This window comes from Mus musculus, chromosome 8, assembly GCF_000001635.26.
Source record: "Mus musculus strain C57BL/6J chromosome 8, GRCm38.p6 C57BL/6J".
NCBI classification, from domain to species: domain Eukaryota; kingdom Metazoa; phylum Chordata; class Mammalia; order Rodentia; family Muridae; genus Mus; species Mus musculus.
Window position 1 is genome coordinate 21,178,178 of NC_000074.6, and position 23,426 is coordinate 21,201,603.

General features: G+C 39.2%; 1 protein-coding gene across 1 annotated transcript; it reads left to right on the forward strand.

Annotated features, from left to right (window-relative positions):
• Positions 1-13,395: 13,395 nt before the first annotated feature.
• On the forward strand, positions 13,396-14,373 carry Defa31 (defensin, alpha, 31). The gene is made up of 2 exons (NM_007848.2): positions 13,396-13,608; positions 14,168-14,373. The coding sequence occupies exons 1-2, from the start codon at positions 13,437-13,439 to the stop codon at positions 14,275-14,277; spliced, it is 282 nt and encodes a 93-aa protein (NP_031874.2). The 5' UTR covers positions 13,396-13,436; the 3' UTR covers positions 14,278-14,373.
• The last annotated feature ends 9,053 nt before the right edge of the window (positions 14,374-23,426 follow it).

The window sequence follows — 23,426 nt, forward strand, 5'->3', positions numbered from 1 at the left end:
GCCTAGAGTCACCAAAGCTCATTTCATCCATAGTTTGATAAGGTCAATGTGGTCAAAAAGAACTGACTCTCTATATCAGCAGGATCCAGGTCTGACTTCAGAGTCAAAACCTTTAGATAGCAGATAAGAATCCACCTTCAAAGAGTTAGAGGTATCATTTCTTAGACTAAAGGCATCAAAGTGTTGTTTCTTTTCTTCTCTCTTTACATTAAAAAGTAAACACTCATTCAAGTGTAAGCACAAATCCAAGTGGTAACAGGAAAATATCAGGGTCCTCTTCATCATCATCTGCTTACACCAAATGCAGCCACCAAACATGAGGATCAACACCTGTCACAAGGAAGCTGAAAGAACAAAAAATGTCAACAAGACCTTGAGGACAAAACTCTCTCCTTATGAAATTATACTTTTTCTGTGCAGGACCTCTCTCAGAACATTCCCTACACAGATAGAAACAAACACACAAACATGACACACACACATGCACACAGACACAGTAACATACAAAAGCCACACACACTCTCTCTCTCTCTCTCACACACACACACACACACACACACACACACACACACACAGAAACACACACTCTTCTTTCTTGTGGATAGCCCTGGGGCTAATTATATTTGATGTTAATTCCATTCTCCTGAGAGTGGATGCAAACAAGGAATGAGTCAGGACTCAGGTGATTTCCTGTAAACCTGGTCCCCACCTTAATTTGTAAAATAAAGGAGAGCTGATGATTGGGCAGATAAAAAGGAAGGTGGAGAGGAAGGGAGGAGAAAGAGGAAGGAGAAAATGGAAGAGAGGAGGCAGAGGAGGAGGAAGAAGAAAAGTGGAGCAGAAGTACATGGCCTGGAGAGACCTCAAGTTCCAAGGGGTCTCATAGATGTGGAAGATGGTAGTGTAGCAGTAGATCTGCCCCATCTAGGCATGCAGCATGTAATCATATTAACTGTGTTGTGTTTTCATTGCCTGGACATATTTGGGAGGAGATTTAACACAAGGAAATGGCACCCAACATATTGATTTAAATCCAGCTAACTTGAGATAAAAATTCACTGGCCCCCAACTCCTGAATCTAGACTGGGCAGTGACCTAGGCGGTAGCAGTATGGATCTGAAGCTGACTAAATCTAAGGGGCCTGCAGAGAACAGCAGAGAGGCATCTTTGCATGAAAGAGCCTTTCAATGTTTGCCTCCCTGTATTCTTTGCTCCCCACACTGCCTCCCCCATCTACAAACAGGGACACAGACAACTCACAACTTTTTACCCTCAGCTTCTCCCTGTGAATAAAGAATTGGGAAACAAAGGTACAAAGGACACTGGACCAGGTAATTCACTTCTATAAAGACAGAAATATAACCTTTTGATACTTGAAGAAGGTGTAAAGACATAGTGCTCTAATAATCTTCCAGGATACTAATATTCTGTCTACCGTGGGATCCACTAAAATATTGGGTTTAAATCCTGGTTTGACAAGCTGCCTCTTAGAAGTAGTTGTAGTACCTAAAGATGGGAAATTTTACCTGTGGTTCAGAACCAGATAGGGAATGTTAGTCACTAACTCCAAGTAGAGAGAGCAGTGATAATCACCTGCTATGAATATAGGTATTAATTAATAGAAGTCGGTGGCTCTAGGGAAAGAGCATAACAGATAGATATTATAATAGGTATTAATTAAATAAATATCTGTGGCTCCTGGTAGAGAAAACAACAGTTAGAAGGCATAAATAAATGCCTGTGGCTCCTGGTAGAGAACACCTCAAACAGGATGACTGCTCTAGGCAGAGAGCTTATTAATTATGAGAAATTTCATGTTCAGAATTAGAAGGGAATGTAAGTCACTGACTCTCCAAATAGAGAGAGCAGTGATAATTACCTGCTGTGAACAGGTATTAATAAATAGAAGTCTGTGGCTCCAGGTAGAGAGCATAACAAATAGATATTATAATGGTGGTTAATTAATGTCTGTGGCACAAGGTAGAAAGCACCCTAATAAGTCTTACAGGATACTCATATTCTGTCTAACATTGGCTCCACAGAAATTTTGAGTTTTATCCTGGCTTGACAAGCTGCTTCTTATAAGCAGATATAGACAGGAAAGAGAAAAGAGGAAAGGAAAGAAGAAAGGAAAGAGGAAAGAAAAAAAGCAAGGAAAGAGGCAAAGAGGCAAGGAAAGAGGAAAGGAAAGGAAAATAGAAGTGTGAATTTATTGTTTTAAAAATGATATAATAAAGTCTGCAGGAGACTCATATTCTGTCTAATGTGGGCTCCATGGGAATTTTTGGGTTAAATCCTGACATGACAAATTAGAAAGACCTAAATAGGCTAAAATGTGTGTGATTTTGTGTCTTGTGGTTGTTTTATTGTTCCTCTGGGACAGAGGGCAAGCTACAGGTTTTCCTGGTTACCAGCTGAAGGATGTGCTGATTTGGGGAAAAGGTTTTATCTTTGTGTTTTTGGAAAAGGTGATTAAGGCATTTACACCTTCCAGAGTTATATGGATAAGATTTACAAGAGGGAGACCACCCATGAGAACTAGATTCCAGAGAATCTAACAAAAAGGTTATCTTAATGATACTAAAATTTCGTTTTGAGATTTATATATTACAGAATATACAGTCTTGTTGAATTTCATCATCAGACATACTGAACTAACCTGCCTAAAAACCTGATGTCTTGGTTTTTCATCTGGATCCAATCAGCACACAGACATCAGAGACTAATACAATCATTGGTGTGGCCTTCTTAAGGCCAACTAACTCCCCCATTTCCCTACCCTCCCCCCTCCCTTCGAAAATATCTCAACGCCCATATTCAACTTGAAGAAGTTATGAAGAGCTGTCGTCCCAGTTCCCTAAGCTTTGGGGCTGGGAGTGGTTATTATAGGTTGCCTATGATACTAAAAATTTTGAAATACAGGACTTAGACCCAGTCCTTCTATTGCTGTTATTATAAACAGATCTGAGATGTGTAAGCCCGTGAGTTAAGGGCCAAATAGGAAATTTATGACTCTGAGTTTATCTTTAGAGTGTTTTCAGTTATTTTAATTAGAAAGGTTTGAGAGTAGTTAACAAACAACAGTCGAGATTACAAAATATAGGTGGTTTTCAAAAACATCAGAAATCCACAGAATGTGACCTTTAATGTTATTAATTCATTTGTTGTTGAGACCAGTCTGCTCCACACAGCCTTCTCTGTCTTGGATTCAAAGAAGAAACTGAGTATCTTTGAGTTATTCCAGTTGTGGCAAAATGGCCACTAAGCAAGAATTGCCTCATTTCATCTATAGACATAATATTGTCCAAAGAAAGGACACAAATACAGGTAAGGACAGCTGGATTCTGCCGAGACAGAGTAGGCTAGTCCTTAATATTCCTGTTTCTCTAAGTCTGTCAGATGACTGGGGCCACTAGGCTGAAGACTAGGCTCCAACATGTTGAAGTAAGGGACTGTCCAGGTGATCAGAGGTCTCAATGGACTGGCTAAGTTTTGAAATCTGTTTTAGGTTTTCCTATATATTTTCAGTTGATATCAGTCATTCTTGGAATTCTGATGGGGTTGAAAAACTACATAGTCTCCTATCCAACCCAGGCTTTTTATTTGAGTGGAACAGTTTTCAGAGAATGATTTTTAGACGGAAGACCTAGCCAGATACAGAATTAAAAGTCTTTTGAAGTAAGGATAAATGACAGAGCTTCTATTTAATTAACAAACATGATGGACTGGGTGTTAGATCTCTTGTACTTTATAAATTACAAAATAGTAATAGTTATGTTCATTTAATTCTGAGATAAAATAGTCTTTTAATTGGACATAAAGGGGGAAATCTTGTGGATATCACTGAGCTAATTTTATTTGATGTTTATTCTGTTCCCCTGTGAATTGCTGTGAACCAGGAATGAGTCAGCACTCAGGTGATTTCCTGTAAACCTGCTTCCCACCTTAATTTGTAAAATAAAGGAGAGCTAATGATAGGGCAAATAAAAGGGAAGGTGAAGCAGAAGGGGGTAGAGAGACAGGAAGGAGAAAATGGAAGAGGGAGAGGAGCCAGACTAGGAGGAAAAAGAAAAGCAGAGCAAAAGCACATTGCCTGGAGAAACTGCATTATATTTTAGAATTTGGAGATGTGTATTTACATATTTATGTAATTGCAGTAGCACAAAAATGAAAACAAACAAAACAAGTGGGGCTTAGTCTTTAGCTTTGTGCTTACCATGCATATGTATTTATATTAATCCTGATTGCTCATGAAGCTGGCAGTAATGATCAATGAGGAGAACCCATTTCACCCAGCACATATCTTGCCCAGACCTCTTCTGCCCTGCTGATTCAGGAACTAAGTACTTCATATGATCTCTGTATCCCCAGATATGAAGTCAGACTGGATCTGTGATTGTAGACTCACAGATTGTGGTTTTGGAGAACGGTTTTCTGGGGCCAACACTTACCAGAGCCACACCTTCCAACCCTGTTGCTGCTGAGCACTAGGAACAAGAAGATTATATTTGTCATATGACTTGAGATTTTGAAAAAGACTTATTAGTCAGGTGTTATGCACTAGACCTCGCTTTTGCTTTCTATGCAAATAAAGTTTTACAGCAAATTCTCTCTGTGTGTGCTAGATTATTGTCCCAAACAAGACTCTGAGAACCAAGTAAAAGAATGCTAGAATAAAATACTTAGCACTCAGGAGGCAGAGGCAGGCAGATTTGCACTCAGGAGGCAGAGGCAGGCAGATTTTTGAGTTGAAGGCCAGCCTGGTTTACAAAGTGAGTTCCAGGACAGCGAGGGCTATAGAGAGAAACCTCGTCTGGAAAAAACAAACAAAAAGACACAAACAAACAAACAACACAAAAAAACAAAAACAAAAAAAAACCTTGGCTTTGGCCTGTAGGAGTGTCAAGGTTATCATTATCACACAGGCCCCTGATGGATAATAAGAAAGGCCAATGCTGTTGCAAGCATCCTAATCTATCACTTTATAACACAGCCCATTTAGATCTGAACCACTATCAAAGCCATCAGCCATGTGGGAGGTAGGCAACATAGTTATCTTCATTTTTACATTGTCACAATGACCTAACTTTTTAGAGAAACCTATCTCCACATTCTAAATGTTAGGATTTGAAAAGTAGGGCATGACAAGATCATATGTCTGGCCTTGAATCTCTATGTGTGTGTCAACTCTACAAACAATACTGTAAGTAGCATTAGGTAGAAAAGGCACCAAATAGGAAGTGTGATGGTTTCTATATGCTCAGTCCAGGGAAGAGCACTTTAAGGAAGCATTGGCTTGTTGGAGTAGGTGTGTCACTTTGGGTTCTGGCCTTAAGACCCTCATCCACCCTGTCTGGAAGTCAATATTCTGCTAGCACCCTCAGTTGAAGCTGTAAAACTCTGAGATCCTCCTCCTCATTGCCAGCCTGAATGTTGCCATGTTCCTGCCTTGATGGCCTGTAAGCCAGCCACAATCAAATGTTGTCCTTACGGCAGCATTTGAGAGAGAGTTTCCTTGGTGTGTCTATTCAGAGAAGTCAAAGTCTCTAAGACAAGAAGCAAAGCATGAAGTCTCACACAAATATGTACATCATGTGGAGTATCTGTGAATATCTTTGGAAACTTGATTTGGTATATAGAGGACTGACTTTAAACACACTCCAACACACACATACACATACCATGTGCTCAGGTATTCAGGTATATCTTCAGATATCTAGGTGTAGGTATCTTAAGATACCTTTATCTACCTTTCTCAACTGATGCTCAGTGGCCTGCAGAAGGACCTAGAGACCCTAAGCTTCCAGTTCTTAGCAATCACCCACCAAATTCAACAGACATATATGAGGATGCTTCCATGTTTATCCCTCACCCCCTTAAGACACTTTAAGGACCTAGTTTAACTCTAGTAATAGAAAAAGAGATTCCAAGTATTATAGATTCCACAGTGCTAACAAGGGGTTGTGGTGGCTTTCAAGAGCTCAAATTCTCACTGCTGTGCACAAGATCTATGAATTCATACATTCCAGCCATTTTTTTTAACCGGGTCTCTTTTGCTTTTCTTGGAATGCGGGCTTTGGAACTAATGTAGTGATGTTTAGAGCTCAGTAAACTGGAGCCTGGTACCCAACCCTACTGCACTGACTCCTCTGAAGAATCTCTGCAAAAAGACAAACCTTTAGTACAGCCATGCCACCTGATGGTCAGTACCTGGATACCTGTACACTTCTCTGTGGAGCTTGCCCTGATATCCTGGAACATTCTGAACTCTTAATCAGAGTGTCATGCAGAAAGTTTTTTTGATGGGAAAGTACATTGGAGCAGCTGAGCAAAATGTACAAACACTCCTGGGTCTCAACAGCTTACATTTCAGTGCAAGGCTAGACAAGGCTGCCACTTTTTCCCTACCTATTCAATATAGTACTTGAAATTCTAGCCACAGCAATTAGACGACAAAGGGGATGAAGGGGATACAAATTGGAAAGGAAAAAGTCAAAAATCACTATTTGCAGATGATATGATAGTATATATAAGTGACCCCAAAAATTCCACCAGAGAACTCCTAAACCTGATAAACGGCTTCAGGCCAATAGCAGGATATAAGATAACTCAAACAGATCAGTGGCCTTTGTCTAAACAAAGGATAAACAGGCTGAGAAAAAAATTAGAGAAACAAAACCCTTCACAATAGTCACTAATAATATAAACTACCTTGGTGTGACTCTAACTAAGGAAGTAAAAGATCTGTATGATAAGAACTTCAAGTATCTGAAGAAAGAAATCGTAGAAGATCTCAGAAGACAGAATGATATCCCATTCTCATGGATTGGCAGAATTAATATAATAATTTGCCCAAAGCTATCTACATGTTCAATGCAATCCCCATCAAAATTCCAACAGGCAAGTAGATCAATGGAATAGAATTGTAGACCTAAATGAGCACAAAGACCTATGGTCAATTGATCTATGCCAAAGGCTCTAAAACCATCCATTGGGAAAAGGTCAGCATTTTTTATTAGATATTTTCTTTATTTACATTTCAAATGCTATCCCAAAAGTTCAATGTACCCTCACCCCGCCCTGCTCCTCTATCCACCCACTCCCACTTCTTGGCTCTAGTGTTCCACTGTACTAGGGCATATAAAGTTTGCAAGACTAAGGGGCCTCTCTTCCCAATGATGACCAACTAGATGATCTACTACATATGCAGCTAGAGACACGAGCTCTGGGGGTACTGGTTAGTTCATATTGTTGTTCCACCTTTCCGGTTGCAGTCCCCTTCAGCTCCTTGGGTACTTTCCCTAGATCCTCCATTGGGGGCCATTTGTTCCAACCAAGAGATGACTGTGACCATCCACTAATGTATTTGCCAGGCATTGGAATAGCCTCACTCGAGACAGCTATATCAGGGTCCTTTCAGCAAATTTGGCTGGTAAACCTCCAGAGACTACCCCACCTGGGGATCCATCCCATAATCAGCCACCAAACACAGACACTATTGCATATGCCAGCAAAAGACAGCATTTTTAAAAAATAGTGCTGGCACAACCCGCGGTTATCATGTAGAAAAACGCAAATTGATCCATTCTTATCTACTTTTATTAAGCTCAAGTCTAAGTGGATCAAGAAATGCCACCAAAAAACATTGACACTAAAACTTATAGAGGAGAAAGTGGGGGAAAGCATTGAAGATATGGGCAGAGGGGAAATATTTCTGAACAGAACACCAGTGGCTTGTGCTGTAAGATTAAGAATCAACAAATGAGAACTCATAAAATTGTAAAGCTTCTGTAAGGCAAAAGACACTGTCAATAGGACAAAGAGGCCACCAACAGATTGGGAATGGATCTTTACAAATCCTAAATCAGATAAGGGACTAATATCCAATATATACAAAGAACTCAAGAAGATGGACCCAGAAAATCAAATAACCACATAAAAATTGGGGCACAGAGCTAAACAAAGAATTCTCAATTGAGGAATACTGAGTGGCTGAGAAGCACCTGAAAAAATGTTCAACATTCTTAATCATCAGGGAAATGCAAATCAAAACAACCCTGAGATTCCACCTCACACCAGTCAAAATGGCAAAGATCAAAAATTCAAGTGAAAAAAGGTGGTGGCGAGGATGTGCACAAAGAGGAACACTCCTCCATTGCTGGAGGGAATTCAAGCTTGTACAACCACTCTGGAAATCAGTCTGGCAGTTTCTCAGAAAATTGGACATATTACTACCCAAAGATCCAGCAATACCTCGCTTGGGCATATACCCAGAAGATGTTCCAACTGGTAATAAGGACACATGCTCCACTATGTTCATAGCAGCCTTATTTATAATAGCCAGAAGCTGGAAAGTACCCAGATGTCCCTCAACAGAAGAATAGATACAGAAAATTTGGTACATATACACAATGACGTACTACTCAGGAATTAAAAACAATTAATTTAATAAATTTTTAGGCAAATTCATGGACTTAGAGGATATCATCCTGAGTGAGGTAAACCAATCACAAAAGATTTTACATGATATGCACTTAGTGATAAATGGATATTAGCCCACAAACTTAGAATATCCAAGATACGATTTACAAAACACATGAAACTCAAGAAGGAAGACCAAAGTGTGGATACTCCATCCCTCCTTAGATAATGGAACAAAATACCCATGTCAGAAGTTACAGAGACACAGTCTGGAGCTGAAAGGGATGGAGAAACCATGCAGAGACAGCCCCATCCTCAGATCCATAACATAATCTAGTATGGATCCCTGGTTCTATGGTGGAATTTGATGGTCACTTATATATACTATCATATCATCTACAAAGAGTGATATTTTGACTTCTTCTTTTCCAATTTGTATCCCTTTGATCTCCCTTTGTTGTCAAATTGCTCTTGCAAGGATTCAAGTACTATATTGAATAAGTACGGAGAAAGTGGGCATCCTTGTCTAGTCCCTGATTTTAGTGGGATTGCTTTGAGTTCCTCTCCATTTACTTTGATTTTGGCTACCAATTTGTGGTATATTGCTTTTATTATGTTTATGTGTGGGCCCTGATTTGCTGATCTTTACATGACTTTTACCAGGAAGGGGTGTTAGATTTTGTCAAATGCTTTCTCAGAATCTAAGAAGATGATTATGTGGTTCTTGTCTTTGAGCTTATATAGAGTTTATATAGAGGATTACATTGATGCATTTCCATATATTAAACCATCCCTGTATCTCTGGGATGAAGCCAGCTTGGTCATGATGGATGATTGTTTTGACCTGTTTTTTGGATTCGGTTTGCAAGGGCTTTATTGACTATTTTTGCATCAATATTCATAAGGGAAATTGGCCTGAAGTTCTTTTTCTTTGTTGGATCTTTGTGTGGTTTAGGTATCAGAGTAATTGTGGCTTCATAGAATGAATTGGGTAGAGTACCTTCTGTTTCTATTTTGTGGAATAGTTTGTGGAGAGTTGGAATTAGGTCTTCTTTGAGGGTCTGAGAGAACTCTGCACTAAACCCATATTGTGCTGGGCTTTGTTTGGTTGGGAGACTATTAATGATTGCTTCTATTTCTTTAGGGGAAATGAGATTGTTTAGATTGCTAATCTGATCCTGATTTAACTTTGGTACCTGGTATCTGTTTAGGAAATTGTCCATTTCATCCAGGTTTTCCAGTTTTTTTGAGTATAACCTTTTGTAGTAGGATCTGATGATATTTTGGATTTCCTCAGGTTCTGTGTTTATGTCTCCCTTTTCATTTCTGATTTGATTAATTAGGATACTGTCCCTATGCCCTCTAGTGAGTCTGGCTAAGGGTTTATCTATCTTCCTCATTTACTCAAAGAAACAGTTCCTTGGTTGGTTGATTCATTGAATAGTTTTTTTGTTTCCACTTGGTTGAATTCATCACTGACTTTGATTATTTCCTGCTGCCTACTCTTCTTTGGTGAATTTGCTTCTGTTCGTTCTAGAGCTTCTAGGAGTGCTGTCAGGCTGCTAGTGTATCCTCTCTCTAATTTCTTTTTGGAGTCACTCAGGGCTATGAGTTTTCCTCTTAGGACTGTTTTCATTGTGTCCCATAAGCTTGGGTATTTTGTGGTTTCATTTTCATTAAATTCTAAAAAGTCTCTAATTTCTTTTTTTATTTCTTCTGTGACCAAGTTATCATTGAGTGAAGTGATGTTCAGGTTCCATGTGAATGTTGGCTGTTATTGAAGATCAGCCTTAGTCGGTGGTGATTTGATACAATGCATTGGATAATACAATATTTTTGAATCTGTTGAGGCCTATTTTGTGACAAATTATGTCAATTTTAGAGGAGGTACCATGAGGTGCTGAGAGGAAGGTATTGCCTTTTGCTTTAGGATAAAACATTTTGTAGATAACTTTTGTTTCATAACTTCTACTAGTATTCATGTGTCTCTGTTTAGTTTCTGTTTCCAGGATCTGTCCATTAATGAGAGTGGGTTGTTGAAGTCTCCCATTATTATTGTGTGAGGTAAAATCTGTGCTTTGAGCTTTACTAAAGTTTCTTTAATGAATGTGGCTGCTCTTGTATTTTGAGCATAGATATTTAGAATTGAGAGGTCATCTTGGTAGATTTTTAACTTTGATAAGTATGACGTGCCTCTCCTTGTCTTTTTTTATAACTTTGGATTGGAAGTCAATTTTATCCCATATTAGAATGTCTACTCCACCTTGTTTCTTCAGACCATTTGCTTGGAAAATTGTTTTCCAGCCTTTCACTCTGAGGTAGTGTCTGTCTTTTTCCTTGAGCTGGGTTTCCTGTAAGCAGCAAAATGTTGGGTCCTCTTTGTGTAGCCAGTCTGTTAGTCTGTGTCCTTTTATTGGAGAATTGAGTCAATTGATATTAAGAGATATTAAGGAAATGTAATTATTGCTTCCTGTTATTTTTGTTGTTAAAGTTGGGATTCTGTTCTTGTAGCTGTCTTCTTTTTGGTTTGTTGAAGGATTACTTTCTTGGTTTTTCTAGGCTGTAGCTTTGTTCCTTGTCTCGGTGTTTTCTGTTTATTATCCTTTCAAGGGCTGGATTCTTGGAAAGGTATTGTATGAATTTGGTTTTGTCATGGAATTCTTTGGTTTCTCCATATATGATAGTTGAGAGTTTTGCTGGGTATAGTAGCCTGGGCTGGCATATGTGTTCTCTTAGGGTCTGTATAATATCTGTCCAGGATCTTCTGGCTTTCATAGACTATGGTGAGAAGACTGGAGTAATTCTAATAGGCCTGCCTTTATATGTTACTTGACCTTTTTTCCTTACTGCTTTTAATATTCTATCTTCATTTAGTGCATTTGTTACTCTGATTATTTTCTGTTGGGAGGAATTTTTTTCTGGTCCAGACTATTTGGAGTGCTGTAGACTTTTTCTATGCTCATGGACATCTCTTTCTTTAGGTTAGGATAGTTTTCTTCTATAATTTTGCTGACCCGTTACGTTGAAAATCTTCATTCTCATCTATGCCTTTTATTCGTAGGTTTGGTCTTCTTCTCATTGGTTCCTGGATTTCCTGGATGTTTTGGTTTAGGTATTTCTTGCATTTTGCATTTTCTTTGGTTGTTGTGCCAATGTTTTCTTTGGAATCTTCTGCATCTGAAATGTTTTTTTCCATCTCTTGTATTCTGTTGCTGATGCTCATATCTATGGATTCTGATTTCTTTCCTAAAGTTTCTATCAGCAGAGTTGTCTCCCTTTGGGTTTTCTTTATTACTACTTCCCCTTTTTGATCTTGGATGGTTTTGTTCAATTCCATCACCTGTTTAGTTTTTCTGTAATTCTTTAAGGAATTTTTGTGTTTCTTCTTTAAGGGCTTCTGTTTGTTTAGCAGAGTTTTCCTATATTTCTTTGAAGGATTTTTGTGCTTCCTCTTTAAGGCCTTCTATCTGTTCAGCCGTGTTCTTCTGTGTTTCATTAAAGGGAGTTCTTAATTTCTCTCTTAAAATCTTTACCAGCATCAAGATATACAATTTTAACTCCAAATTTTGCATGGGATATGTTGGAGTATCCAGGACCTGCTAAGGTGGGAGTGCTTGCTTCTGATGATGGTGAGTTGTCTTGGGTTCTGTTAGTAAGATTCTTACATTGGCCTCTCACCATCTGTTAATCTCTAGCATTCATCTTGATAGCTCTCTCTGGCTGGACTTTTTTCCTTCTCTGATTCTGTTAACCTCTCTCAGCACTTCTGCAAGTCCAACTCCCTCCTGAGTCTCAGTACTATCTGCAGGCAAGCTCTCTTCTTGCAGAAAAGGTGCAGAAAAGGTGCACAGAGGTCTGGAGCTCAGTTCTGCCTCCTGGCGGAAGACCAAGGCAGGAAAGTTGGCCTGTCTCAGAAGCTATGTTGCTTCTGCTGTCTGTGAACTCTCCTGGGTAGATTGGTCTGTGAGGGACCAAGGATACAAGCTTGTGAAGTTTTATATGTGTGTAAAATAGTATTCTTGCTGCTTAGCTATCATACTGAACTTTACATAGAAATATTTTAACAAATGAATAGTATTAATTAACATGTAAATATGAGTTGCACTTGTGATAGGACAAATCCAGACAGTAACTGAGAACAGCAGGAAGTTCTGTACGCTTTGGTGTGTATGTAGTGTGAGAAATGGGATGAAACACATAGAGAACAGTGGTCATGTATGACGAGATGACACTTCTTAAGATTGGGTACTAGCTTATGAACCTCTCTACGTTGTGCATGTCATTTCCTGTAGATCAGTACTCATTTTCTGAAAATAAAAACACTGCAGAATCTCAAGCATGTAGAATGACACATTCCTTAAGGGTCCCAAGCATGGAGATGCTCCTGGACCACACTCTTGTGCGATGTGTTCTGACACTTTGGCTTCTACAGAACAACTCACTCTAGCTTCATTCTTACAAACTCTGTCTCTTAAATGCAATTCACTAGGGGCACAATGAGGCCATCTTACTTTCTCTATAATGGCCTCAAGTAGGGGGTTCACAATGTTACCCCTCAGGAGGATGATGGATAATACCTGAATCATGCAAAGAAGTGACTCTCCAGTCTACCTGGTCAAGGTCTGATCCACACTTTCTGAGAAGTATAGGCTCCAAGTCCAGAACATAAAAATCTTTTGTTTCTTGAGCTTATCAAATTAGGCAGTGCCCAGCTGTTTTCTTCTCTGACAAATAAGAGGTAAATGCTCAAGCAGATGGGAAATGGGAGAAGACTGCAGGGCCCCTTCATCATTATCAGTGGGGTTTTGTCACAGAACACACAGTGCAACACGATGGTGGCAGCCTTGAGGACAAAGGAACATCAAAGGGAACTTGAGGTTAACAGCCTCTCCAACTTCCCATCAAAGAGTGCCTTCTCTAGGTGTAGGCCTTTCTCTGCCCTATAAATGCAGGCTGAATATTCACTCTCCACACATTGGGCTCCTGCTCACCAATCCTCCAGGTGACTCCCAGCCATGAAGACACTAGTCCTCCTCTCTGCCCTCATCCTGCTGGCCTTCCAGGTCCAGGCTGATCCTATCCAAAACACAGATGAAGAGACTAAAACTGAGGAGCAGCCAGGGAAAGAGGACCAGGCTGTGTCTGTCTCTTTTGGAGACCCAGAAGGCTCTTCTCTTCAAGAGGAATGTGAGTATTGGTGTCCTGTGTGATGGATGCTTGCATCCTCCTGGGGAAGGGATGGAGATGAGCCCTAGAGTCCTGGTAGAGTAATGTGGCTCTCTGGCAATACGATTTTAATTCCTTTTATATTCATAACACTAAGAGCGAGAGTAAAGCAACTCTAATTGAGTATCTTTCTCATAAGTTTTTACTGTAAAATGATATACATGGGAATTTCAACACTCACAGAACTCCAATACTCTGATTAGATGCATATAGAATAGGATTAGTCTTGGGTATTAGTAGAAATCTTTCTTTATGTAAAGCAACATTGAATCAATTTCAAAGTATACTAAAGTGTCTACATCGTGACAAAAGGAACACAGAAATTAAAGACACCTCAGAATGGCTCTCAAGTGCATGACCTACACCCCTGAAGTGTGTTATTGGTTGAGATATCCTTGCTGAAGGCTGTATTGTGGCCAAAACAGCACAGTCATGCTGTATCACAGATCCCCACAGGATCATATACTATTACATGCTGCCAACCTCAAATCATAATGCCTGATTCTTTTTGTGTCTCCAGCGTTGAGAGATCTGGTATGCTATTGTAGAACAAGAGGCTGCAAAAGAAGAGAACGCATGAATGGGACCTGCAGAAAGGGTCATTTAATATACACGCTCTGCTGTCGCTGAACATGGAGACCACAGAGGACAAGACGAGCATGAGTACTGAGGCCACTGATGCTGGTGCCTGATGACCACTTCTCAATAAATTGTTCGCAATATGCTTCCTTTGTGTTCACATTCTTTCAATATATGCTACAAGGCTCAGTCAAGGATCTGTATATAAAGTACCGCAACCTTCAAGAAACCTTTGCAGATGAATGAATACTATAAGTTTTTACTTGCAAGATACTGGCTCTAATTAATATCAATTTAAGGATGACTCCAGGTTCAGACATAAAATGAATAGAAAGTTCAGAATGCTCATGATCCTCACATATGCTGCTCCTGATTTTTGACTCTGCCTTTAGGTAGTCTTGACTCACTCTCAAAAGACATTGCCTATATGTTAAGAAAAACTAACACTTTGGGTTTCAGGTTTACAGAGTACTAAAATGATTTTTTTTTAAAGCTACAGTGTCCTTAAAAAGTGTGTAAATTTTAATGAACCAGACCTGAATTATGGCTTATAAACCGAGGGTTACATTTGGCTCTGTGGAGACAAATTTTATCAATATTAAAAAAAGTTAGTCAGGGCAGAATGGGTAGGATGAAAATCAGGGCATCCCACACTATGATCTGCATGTAATCTGTAGTGTCCAAAGTTGTATAGGACAAAATACAGTTTCTATACAGAAAATGTATTTATATACAAAAAGTGTACATGTCTAATGACTGCAGTGTGCTCTATAAGATACACTCAAGTGACTTACCCTGCAGCTTTGAAGGGTTTAATGCAGCATGGAAGAGATATGCAAGATAAAGAATTTGTTAGGCAGTTGTTGAAGCAGGGGCCTCCAGTCATGGTACAGGGTGCTAAGAGTCAGATTCTAAATCATCACACACTCCTTCAGGGAAAACCATGTCCTAAATGAAAGGACAACAGTTATGGTGACCTCCAGATTGCAGGTTCTAGTAGCACAGATGGTGTGGGTTCACATAAAATATAGTTGCGGGCATTCAATAGTGATGGAACCATGCTAGGCGAATTGGATATCATTTCACACTTTGAGGAAGAAAGCATGCTAGAAGCATCTTACTTGGTCGATTATAGCAACCATGGCAGAGACTAGATCCACTGATTGAGCTAGAAGAGAAAGCCGTTACAACTCTTTTCGCCTCAAATATTACAGAATTCCAATTAGAAGATTCAAAGCAGAAGGCAGTTATCATAGTCCCCGAGACATTTTAGTCTTTAAATAAGTCACTGGTGACCTAAGCAAAATAAATTTAACAGTTAAGTCAATATCGGTCATCCCTCTGAAATGTAATTATCTGAGGGTATAGGTCCTCTGTTTCTAGGAACAGTGAGCATAACTCCAGTAACTGTCAATCAGCAAACACATGACACAATCACATTGGTCAACCTCTCTACTAAAGTTTTCCAAGGACTCTCCTCTAGTTCACTTGGCTAAAAGTCACTCTTTTCTTTGTCTCCAGAGTTTATTCAACACTTCTCCCTGTTGCAAATTCTTGACCCTGGATGCAATAAGATCATGTATTCTTTCTTGACCATTTACAATTTGGGGAGAATTTTTCTTTTAAATGCAAGGTTTCATGCTGCAGATCCTCTGGGTCCCTTTGTCTGCGTGGAATGGGTCTCTGGTCACAGGTGGGCAAGGAGTTGGAGGGAATGACAGATAGACCAACACTGGAGATTGTGTAGAATCTGAATGTAATTTGTCAAATTGAGCATCAAACTTTTTATACAGAAGAAAATAGGGAAGTTAAGTCACATAGCAGCAAGGTACAAATGAGGTTACCAGATGATTAATGACTTTTACACTAAACAGAGGAATGTAAACACAAAGACTGGCAGGAACCGGGCAATAAAACAACTGAGACAAAGTCAGCTCTATCTAAGGTCAGCTATAGTCTTAGAAGCCAGGTGTGAGAACTTTACACTCCTAGGGCAAGGGCTTTCACACCCAAGTCATCGTTCTAATTAGGGGGTTCCACTCTAGCTAAAACGTGTCAGGCTCAAGGCTAGAGGTAGCAGTGCAGGATCCACTCTGGATCTTCGATTAAAATATATGCGTTGGCTGACCATGGAAAAAAGATTGCATTCAGAAGGGCAGAAAGTTAAGAATAGGATAGGAAGAAGTCAACAGAATCACTTTGCTGTCTATTGACTTGGTAGTGCCATCTGCTGTCCTGCTTGATGTGAATTTACTCTTTCTGTCAGAATGACAAGGTTCATGAGTGCCTTCCTTCAAGAGAAAGACTCAGGAAGAGGACATAGAAGGTATGTGTTTATGGTACACCAGACAGAGTGTGAATGACAGAGGACATAAAAACTATAAACCTAATGCCACAGAATATTATAAGCTTTCAGAGATTCTGTAAATCATGCACAACAGTGCCAATATTATATATATGAAGAGCTATGTACTCTCTCATCTTAAATTATAATTGTTACATGTATATGCATATGCATATAATTTTAATGGATACATATGCAAATATGTATGTATAATAGAGTCTATTTAACATTGCTCATATGTCCATGTGTCTATGGCTAACCATTCAGGATTGGGGCCTATAACTGAGAATAGGACCTTATGAAACAAAACCTTCCCTATAGCAAAGGAAATAATCAGTCCAGTAAAGAGGAAGCTCACAGTGTGGTACAGACCCTTTGCAAGCTACATAAATGTATGGGTTGTCATCCAAAATATACAAAAGACTAGGAAATTAAATGAAGACAGTTAGTGAAACAACCTAATTAAATATCATATATGGATCTGAACAGAGAATTTTGGAAAAGAAGAAATAAAGTGACTGAAATGAGATCAAGAATGTTTGACATGCTATGGCTGTATTGTGCAAGTCCAAGACATAGCATATACTAGCAGGGACCTGGGAGTTGGATACAAAAACTCCACCCCTTGCACTGGAGGTATTACCAATTGTTAGCTGCTAGGTGAGAGAGACAGTTCTTTCTGAGTGTATCTTCTGGTGAATTGATCATGTTCCAGTAGAAAGTATAAAAACATATTGGCAGCACAAATTGATCCAAATGGATTTTTTAAAAAATTAAAGAAAAAAATGAAATGAACTTGGGTGGATAGGGAAAGGGGTAGATATGATAAGAGTTTGCTCAGTGGTGAGTATTATCCAAATAGGATAACCAGTTGTTGGAAATTTACAAAGAACTAATAATACTAGCCAAGAAGTATGCTTTAAAATGTTCAACATTCTTATCAGAGAAATGGAAATTTAAAGTTCTCAGAGGTTTCATCTATGCCTAGTCAGAATGACTAAGATCAAGAAAACAATTGTTCACAAGTGGGGGTGAGGGTCTAGGGAAAGGGGAACCCTCAGGCACTGTTGCTGGGATTGCAAGCTGGCACAGGAACCAAAGAAGTCAGTCTGGAGAATTCTTACAAAACTGCAGGGAAATCTCCATGGCACAGCTGTACCACTCCTTAGCAAATGCCCAGGACTCAGGATCCTACCTTACAGTTACTGGCTCAACAATTTCTATTGCATCTGAGTTTTCAGCAGCTATAGAAAGGAAAGGACATAATGTCCTTCAACTGAAAAATGGATCATGAAAAAGTAGGACTCATTTTTGAGGGTGAATCTTTCTTTTTTTTTTTTTATTGTACTATATGATTTTATCTATTTTTATTTTTTTAATTAGGTATTTTCTTCATTTACATTTCCAGTGCTATCCCAAGACACCCTCATGCCCTCCCCGCCCCCCACTCTCCTACCCAAACATTCCCACTTCTTGGCCCTGGTGTTCCCCTGTACTGAGGCATATAATGTTTGCAAGACCAATCAGCCTCTCTTTCTACTGATGGCCCACTAAGCCATCTTCTGATACATATGCAGCTAGAGACTCTTATCTAATGAACAGACAAGTTGATAGAGAGAGAAGTAGCCAGAGCAGAGTGGTTTATCTCTTTGTATCTAACCTCCTGCTCACCCTTGATGCACAAAAAACGCATCATGTACTATGCCTGGCAACCTGAGTTCAAATCTCAGACACCACATTGTAGAAGCAACAAACAGGCTACCATTAGCTGTCCTCTGACCTCCACGTGAGTTCTATGGCACATGAGTTCTCTCTGTACATACAATAAGTATATAAATTAATACAAAACAAATTTTAAGAAAATGGTAATGTTCACATGACAGACTTCCCTGCGTGTAGTTACAGAAAGCATGCTTTTGTCCTAAAAAAAAAAAGGTCCTCTAGTTTAGCCTAACTCCAAAGAGTCTCAAACATTCCATTTCACTTGGACTTGAACAAACATTGAGGAACTGCCAGTTTTTATAATAACTGAGAGTTGCTGTAGGTTGTGATGCTCAGAAGACATGTCCCAATTGAAATCACATCTTCTCCATCAACATGGTATTGTCTACATGTTCTACCATGTGGGCCAATGTCGTGAATAGCCCTGGGCCTAATTCTATTTTATGTTAATTCTGTTCTCCTGTGAGGGGTTGCAAACAAGGAATGAGTCAGCACTCAGGTGAATTCCTGAAAACCTGCTTCCCAACTTTATTTGTAAAATAAAGGAGAGCTGATGACTAGGCAGATAACAGGGAAGGTGGAGCAGGATGGGGGAGAGGGAAGAAGGAGAAAATGGAAGAGGGAGAGAGAGGACACAAAGGAAGGGGAAGGAAGAGGAGGAGGAGTGGGGAAGGAGACAGAGGAGGAGGAGAAGAGGAAGAAAAAGAGGAAGAGGAAGAGGAAGAGGAAGAGGAAGAGGAAGAGAAAGAGAGCAGAAGCATAGGCCAGGAGAAACTGAAAGTTCTAAGGGGTCTTATAGATGTGGAAGATGGTAGTGAATGAGTAGATCTGCCCAATAGATGTGCACAGCATGGAATCATGTTAAGTGTGTTGTGCTTTCATTGCCAGGTCATAACTGGGTTGGAGAAATTTGCTGAAACAGGCCAAAGCCATCAGTTTTTGCTACATAGAACCTCTAAAGAAATTTCAGTGACCAACCTATGATATCATGAAAACATACCCTATAGATGCCCAAGATCTTTTTAAAATAACCTGCTGATCATAGAAAATTCAAATGAACAACAAATATTAATGGCTCATACCAGCCTGCTCTATGACAAGCCCATATTATAGCTTCTGAATAGGACTCTGCACCCTGTGTGTAGATCACAGAGAAAAAGTGTGTACACTTTTTCATAATGAGAATTGCATTAGGCATCTTTAGTTCCTAAATGTGCATCTTTAAAAGAAGAATGTTTGTCTCCATGCTCTGAGGACGTTCCTCAGCCAAATATGAAGCTCAGCCCTCTTCCAATCAATAGTCTTCATCATAGTCTTCAGGTGAGAAATACCTGCACGTTACACTGTCAGACCTTTACTAGTTTTCTTCTTCTCACCATCATTCATATCTGGAAGGTCCTCCATCAGTTCTCAGCTCAACCAAGGCTCATATATCCTTGCATGTAACATCTTTTATCTAATGTGTAAAAGTGCTTATTTGGTGGGATATCTCTTTAACAAACAGATGAAAGCTGTAAAGTTCTTGATGTATTTGAAATGAGAAGATACGTCCCCCATTAGTTTAATAAATAGTAACATTCTATATTGAATACAAAATTTAAATGCTATGGATTTTGACAACTTCTTACCTAAAGTAAGAATACTAAACTTTTATTTATTGTAGAGATGAAACAGCTTTGTGTTGTAATTTTATAGAAAAAATGATAATTTGAAAATTGTGATAAGCCAGGCAGCATTCTCAAAGTATATAATATGTGCAGTGTATTTCTATTAGCTGATACTTACTAATTGCTAAGATCTTTTTTTCTCTTTGGATAAAAGGTTTTCAGAATAACCAATTAAAATAGTCAAGTTCATTGACTGATATTTTGTGGGTTTGTAAAGGAACTTTAAAGAGGTTAATTGCCATACTCAGAAGACACTAAAGATTAGGCAATGGGCTGTGGCCAGAACTCTTACACTTTCCTGCTATCCCATATTCCACCTTAACTCCTGTGTTTTAGAGTGATGCCTTCTGTCATTTATTGAGATTATTTGTTTTCCTTCTTTAGAGCCTGATAGGAGCCCAAGGTTAAAGACATCTCTTGACAGATGGTCTCTCTACTTCTTCTCCTTGATCTCTGCCTCTACTAATTATCTCCATTGAGATTTGATGTTAAACCACCAATAAATAACCCATATTCACAAGAAATATATGAAGAAATGAGGGTGTTTTTTACAGTTATCACAAGTAATATCTCATATATGTGATCCCTACTACAGAAATAGAGTAAATTATTGAGGATAAATTCGAGTTCTGTTGAGTTTTTACACTCTGGCTTGTGATGGAAAACATGTGCAGAACAGAACACCCCCACTGTCTCAGAGTCCAGGATGCAGTACAGGAGAGCATAAGAAGATGCAAGTTCTCAAGCTGAGAACCATCTTGCCAAGAGCCTCCTGTGGGAAACCACAGTCCTGATGCCTGGGAGACAGGAAGAGGGCTAGCCCTCCCATGTGCCTAAGTGGGGCATGTGCAAGACCAGAGACTTCAGATTCCACTGGGGGTTAACATACATTCTTTGCAGAACATATTTGAATACATGATGATGCTTGGACAAGATTCACTACAAGAAGACATAGCAATGGACTACAAAGAGCTCCTTCAGTTTTCCAACATCATTTCAGTGTCTGTGGCCCACCTGCTCCAACCACTGCCCTACTTCCCAACATCTCATTTGGCATTCACATATGATATAATACCTTGGAAAACTGAAGATGCTCAACACTCTACATGAGAAGGGGGAACTTCCTCCCTCGTAGCAGAGGGTGTGTAAGAACTGTAACTGACTTAAACACAGGATGTGGTAGGAATTTTGCTAATGCCACTAAAACACAAAGCTTGACTCTTACAGATTTAAATGGAAAGAAAAATAACTCAGAAATATTATTAAGAGATTTAAATGCCAGGCTGTTTGGAATAAAAAAAAAAAAAAACTGGAGGAAGAAAAATGTTTATCTTAAGAAGATTTTTAAGATATGCTACAAAGAAACAATTTCCAGACTTTTTGAACAGTAGCTAAAGATTCATTAGAGGAAATGTGGGCCTGGAAGAATGGCTCTGAGGTAAAGAATACTAGGTGCTCTTGTAAAAGACCTAGGTTCAGTTCTCACACCCACATAGCAGCTCACAGCATTCTGGAACTCCAGTTCTTGAGGACTGGGCTCTCTACTCTGCTCTCCACAGACAATAGCCACACACACACACACGTACAGTCTGCCAAATCACTTCTAAAACAAAAATAAGTACATCTTTTTTACAAATGTAGAAAGAATGTGCCAACTAACCTCTCAGTGGAACATTTGACAAAACACAAGTACACGCACTTCTGGTGTCAAAGCATGATAAAGATGAACTGTTATAATACTGAAATATCAATTTTGTCTATCAGATTGGATGAGGAATATAAGAAAAACATTATAGTACTTTTATCAATCTGCAGTAAAATCATAAAGTTCCAGCCAACAAAGCTGGAAATTCACAAAGGAAAAAACTGCTTTCCCCCAAGGCTCAATAAACCTAGTAGTATGTAAATGACTGCATGCAATTCCTCAGACAGAGGAATCTGGTTTCTACATTCTCTGGTGTCCATGAGTAGGTGTCTTTCCTCAATTGAGATATCTGATGCTACCAGGGCTTGGTAAGAAACCAAAAAAGAGAACACAAAGCAATAAGAAAATGAAAAGAGGGTGCAGAACAAATTTTGCTGTACTTAAAAAGGGCAAAATTCTCTAAGGATATAATCTGTGGTTCAGGAGTCTCTAAGACTTCAATAGCCAGTTCTGTACCGGACACTGGTAGGAAGGGTACAATGTGAAATTACATAGTAGAAAACTTTCACATGAGCATGGTGGCCTTTTGAGCATGCATATTTTAGAAAGTGCTACTTAGATCAATTCTGTGATGAGCAGGAAAGGTAACAATGTGTCTGAAATATAAGGTGGACTTCTTAACTCAAATCAAAGTCTACAGATGTATTCAAGAGGTCATTAAACAATTACATAAGTATGTATATATATATATACATACATACACACACGCGCACATATATATGGGTGTGTGTGTGGTGTGGAGGTTAATATGCATGTAAAATAGTATTCTCGCTGCTTAGCTAATTCTTTTTGAGACCTCTATATAAAATCATTTTAACAAATGAATAGTATTAACACATAAATATGATGTGCTATGTATGACAGGGGGACGCCATACAGAGAATGAAAACATCAGGAAGTTCTGTACCTTTTGTTGTGTATGTACTGTGAGAAATGGGATGAAACACATAGAGAACAGTGGTCATGTATGGCGTGATGACACTTTTTAAGATTGGGTACTAGCTTATGGCCCTCTCTACATTACATCTCTTGTAGATCAGTACTCATTTTCTGAAAGTAAAAACATTGCAGAATCTCAGACATGTGGAATGACGCATGGCTTGAGAGTCCCAAGTATGGAGATGCTCCTGGACCACACTCTTGTGAGATGTGTTCAGACACTTTGGCTTCTACAGAACATCTCACTCTAGCTACATTCTTACAAACTCTGTCTCTTAAACTCAATTCACTAGGGGCACAATGAGGCCATCTTACTTTCTCTATAATGGCTCTGAGTAGGGAGTTCACAATGTTACCTCACAGGAGGATGATTGATAATACCTGAATCATGCAAAGAACTGACTCTCCAGTCCACCTAGTCAAACTCTGCTCCAGACTACCTGAGGAGAACGTCCTGCAAATTCAAAACATAAAAATCCTTTGTTCCATGAGCTTTATAAATTACAAAGTGCCTAGCTCTTTACTTCCCTGACCACTGAGCGGTAAATACTCAAGCAGATGGGAAACATGGGAAGATAGCAAGGCCCCTTCATAATTAATAATGGAAGGGCTGATGTCACTGAACACACACTGCAACATCATGATAGTAGCCTTCAGAACAGAGGAACATCAAAGTGATCTTGATGATAACAGACTCTCCCAGTTCCCATCAAAGAGTGCCTTCTCTAAGTGTAGACCTTTCTCTGCCCTATAAATGCAAGTTGGCTACTCACTCTCCACACATTGGGCTCCTGCTCAACAATTCTCCAGGTGACCCCCAGCC

Excerpts from the sequence above, each read along its gene's own strand:
- Defa31 (NM_007848.2), top strand. The coding sequence starts at position 13,437 with ATGAAGACACTAGTCCTCCTCTCTGCCCTCATCCTGCTGGCCTTCCAG. Across the intron at positions 13,609-14,167 it reads CTCTTCTCTTCAAGAGGAAT|CGTTGAGAGATCTGGTATGC; the intron begins GTGAGTATTGGT and ends TTGTGTCTCCAG.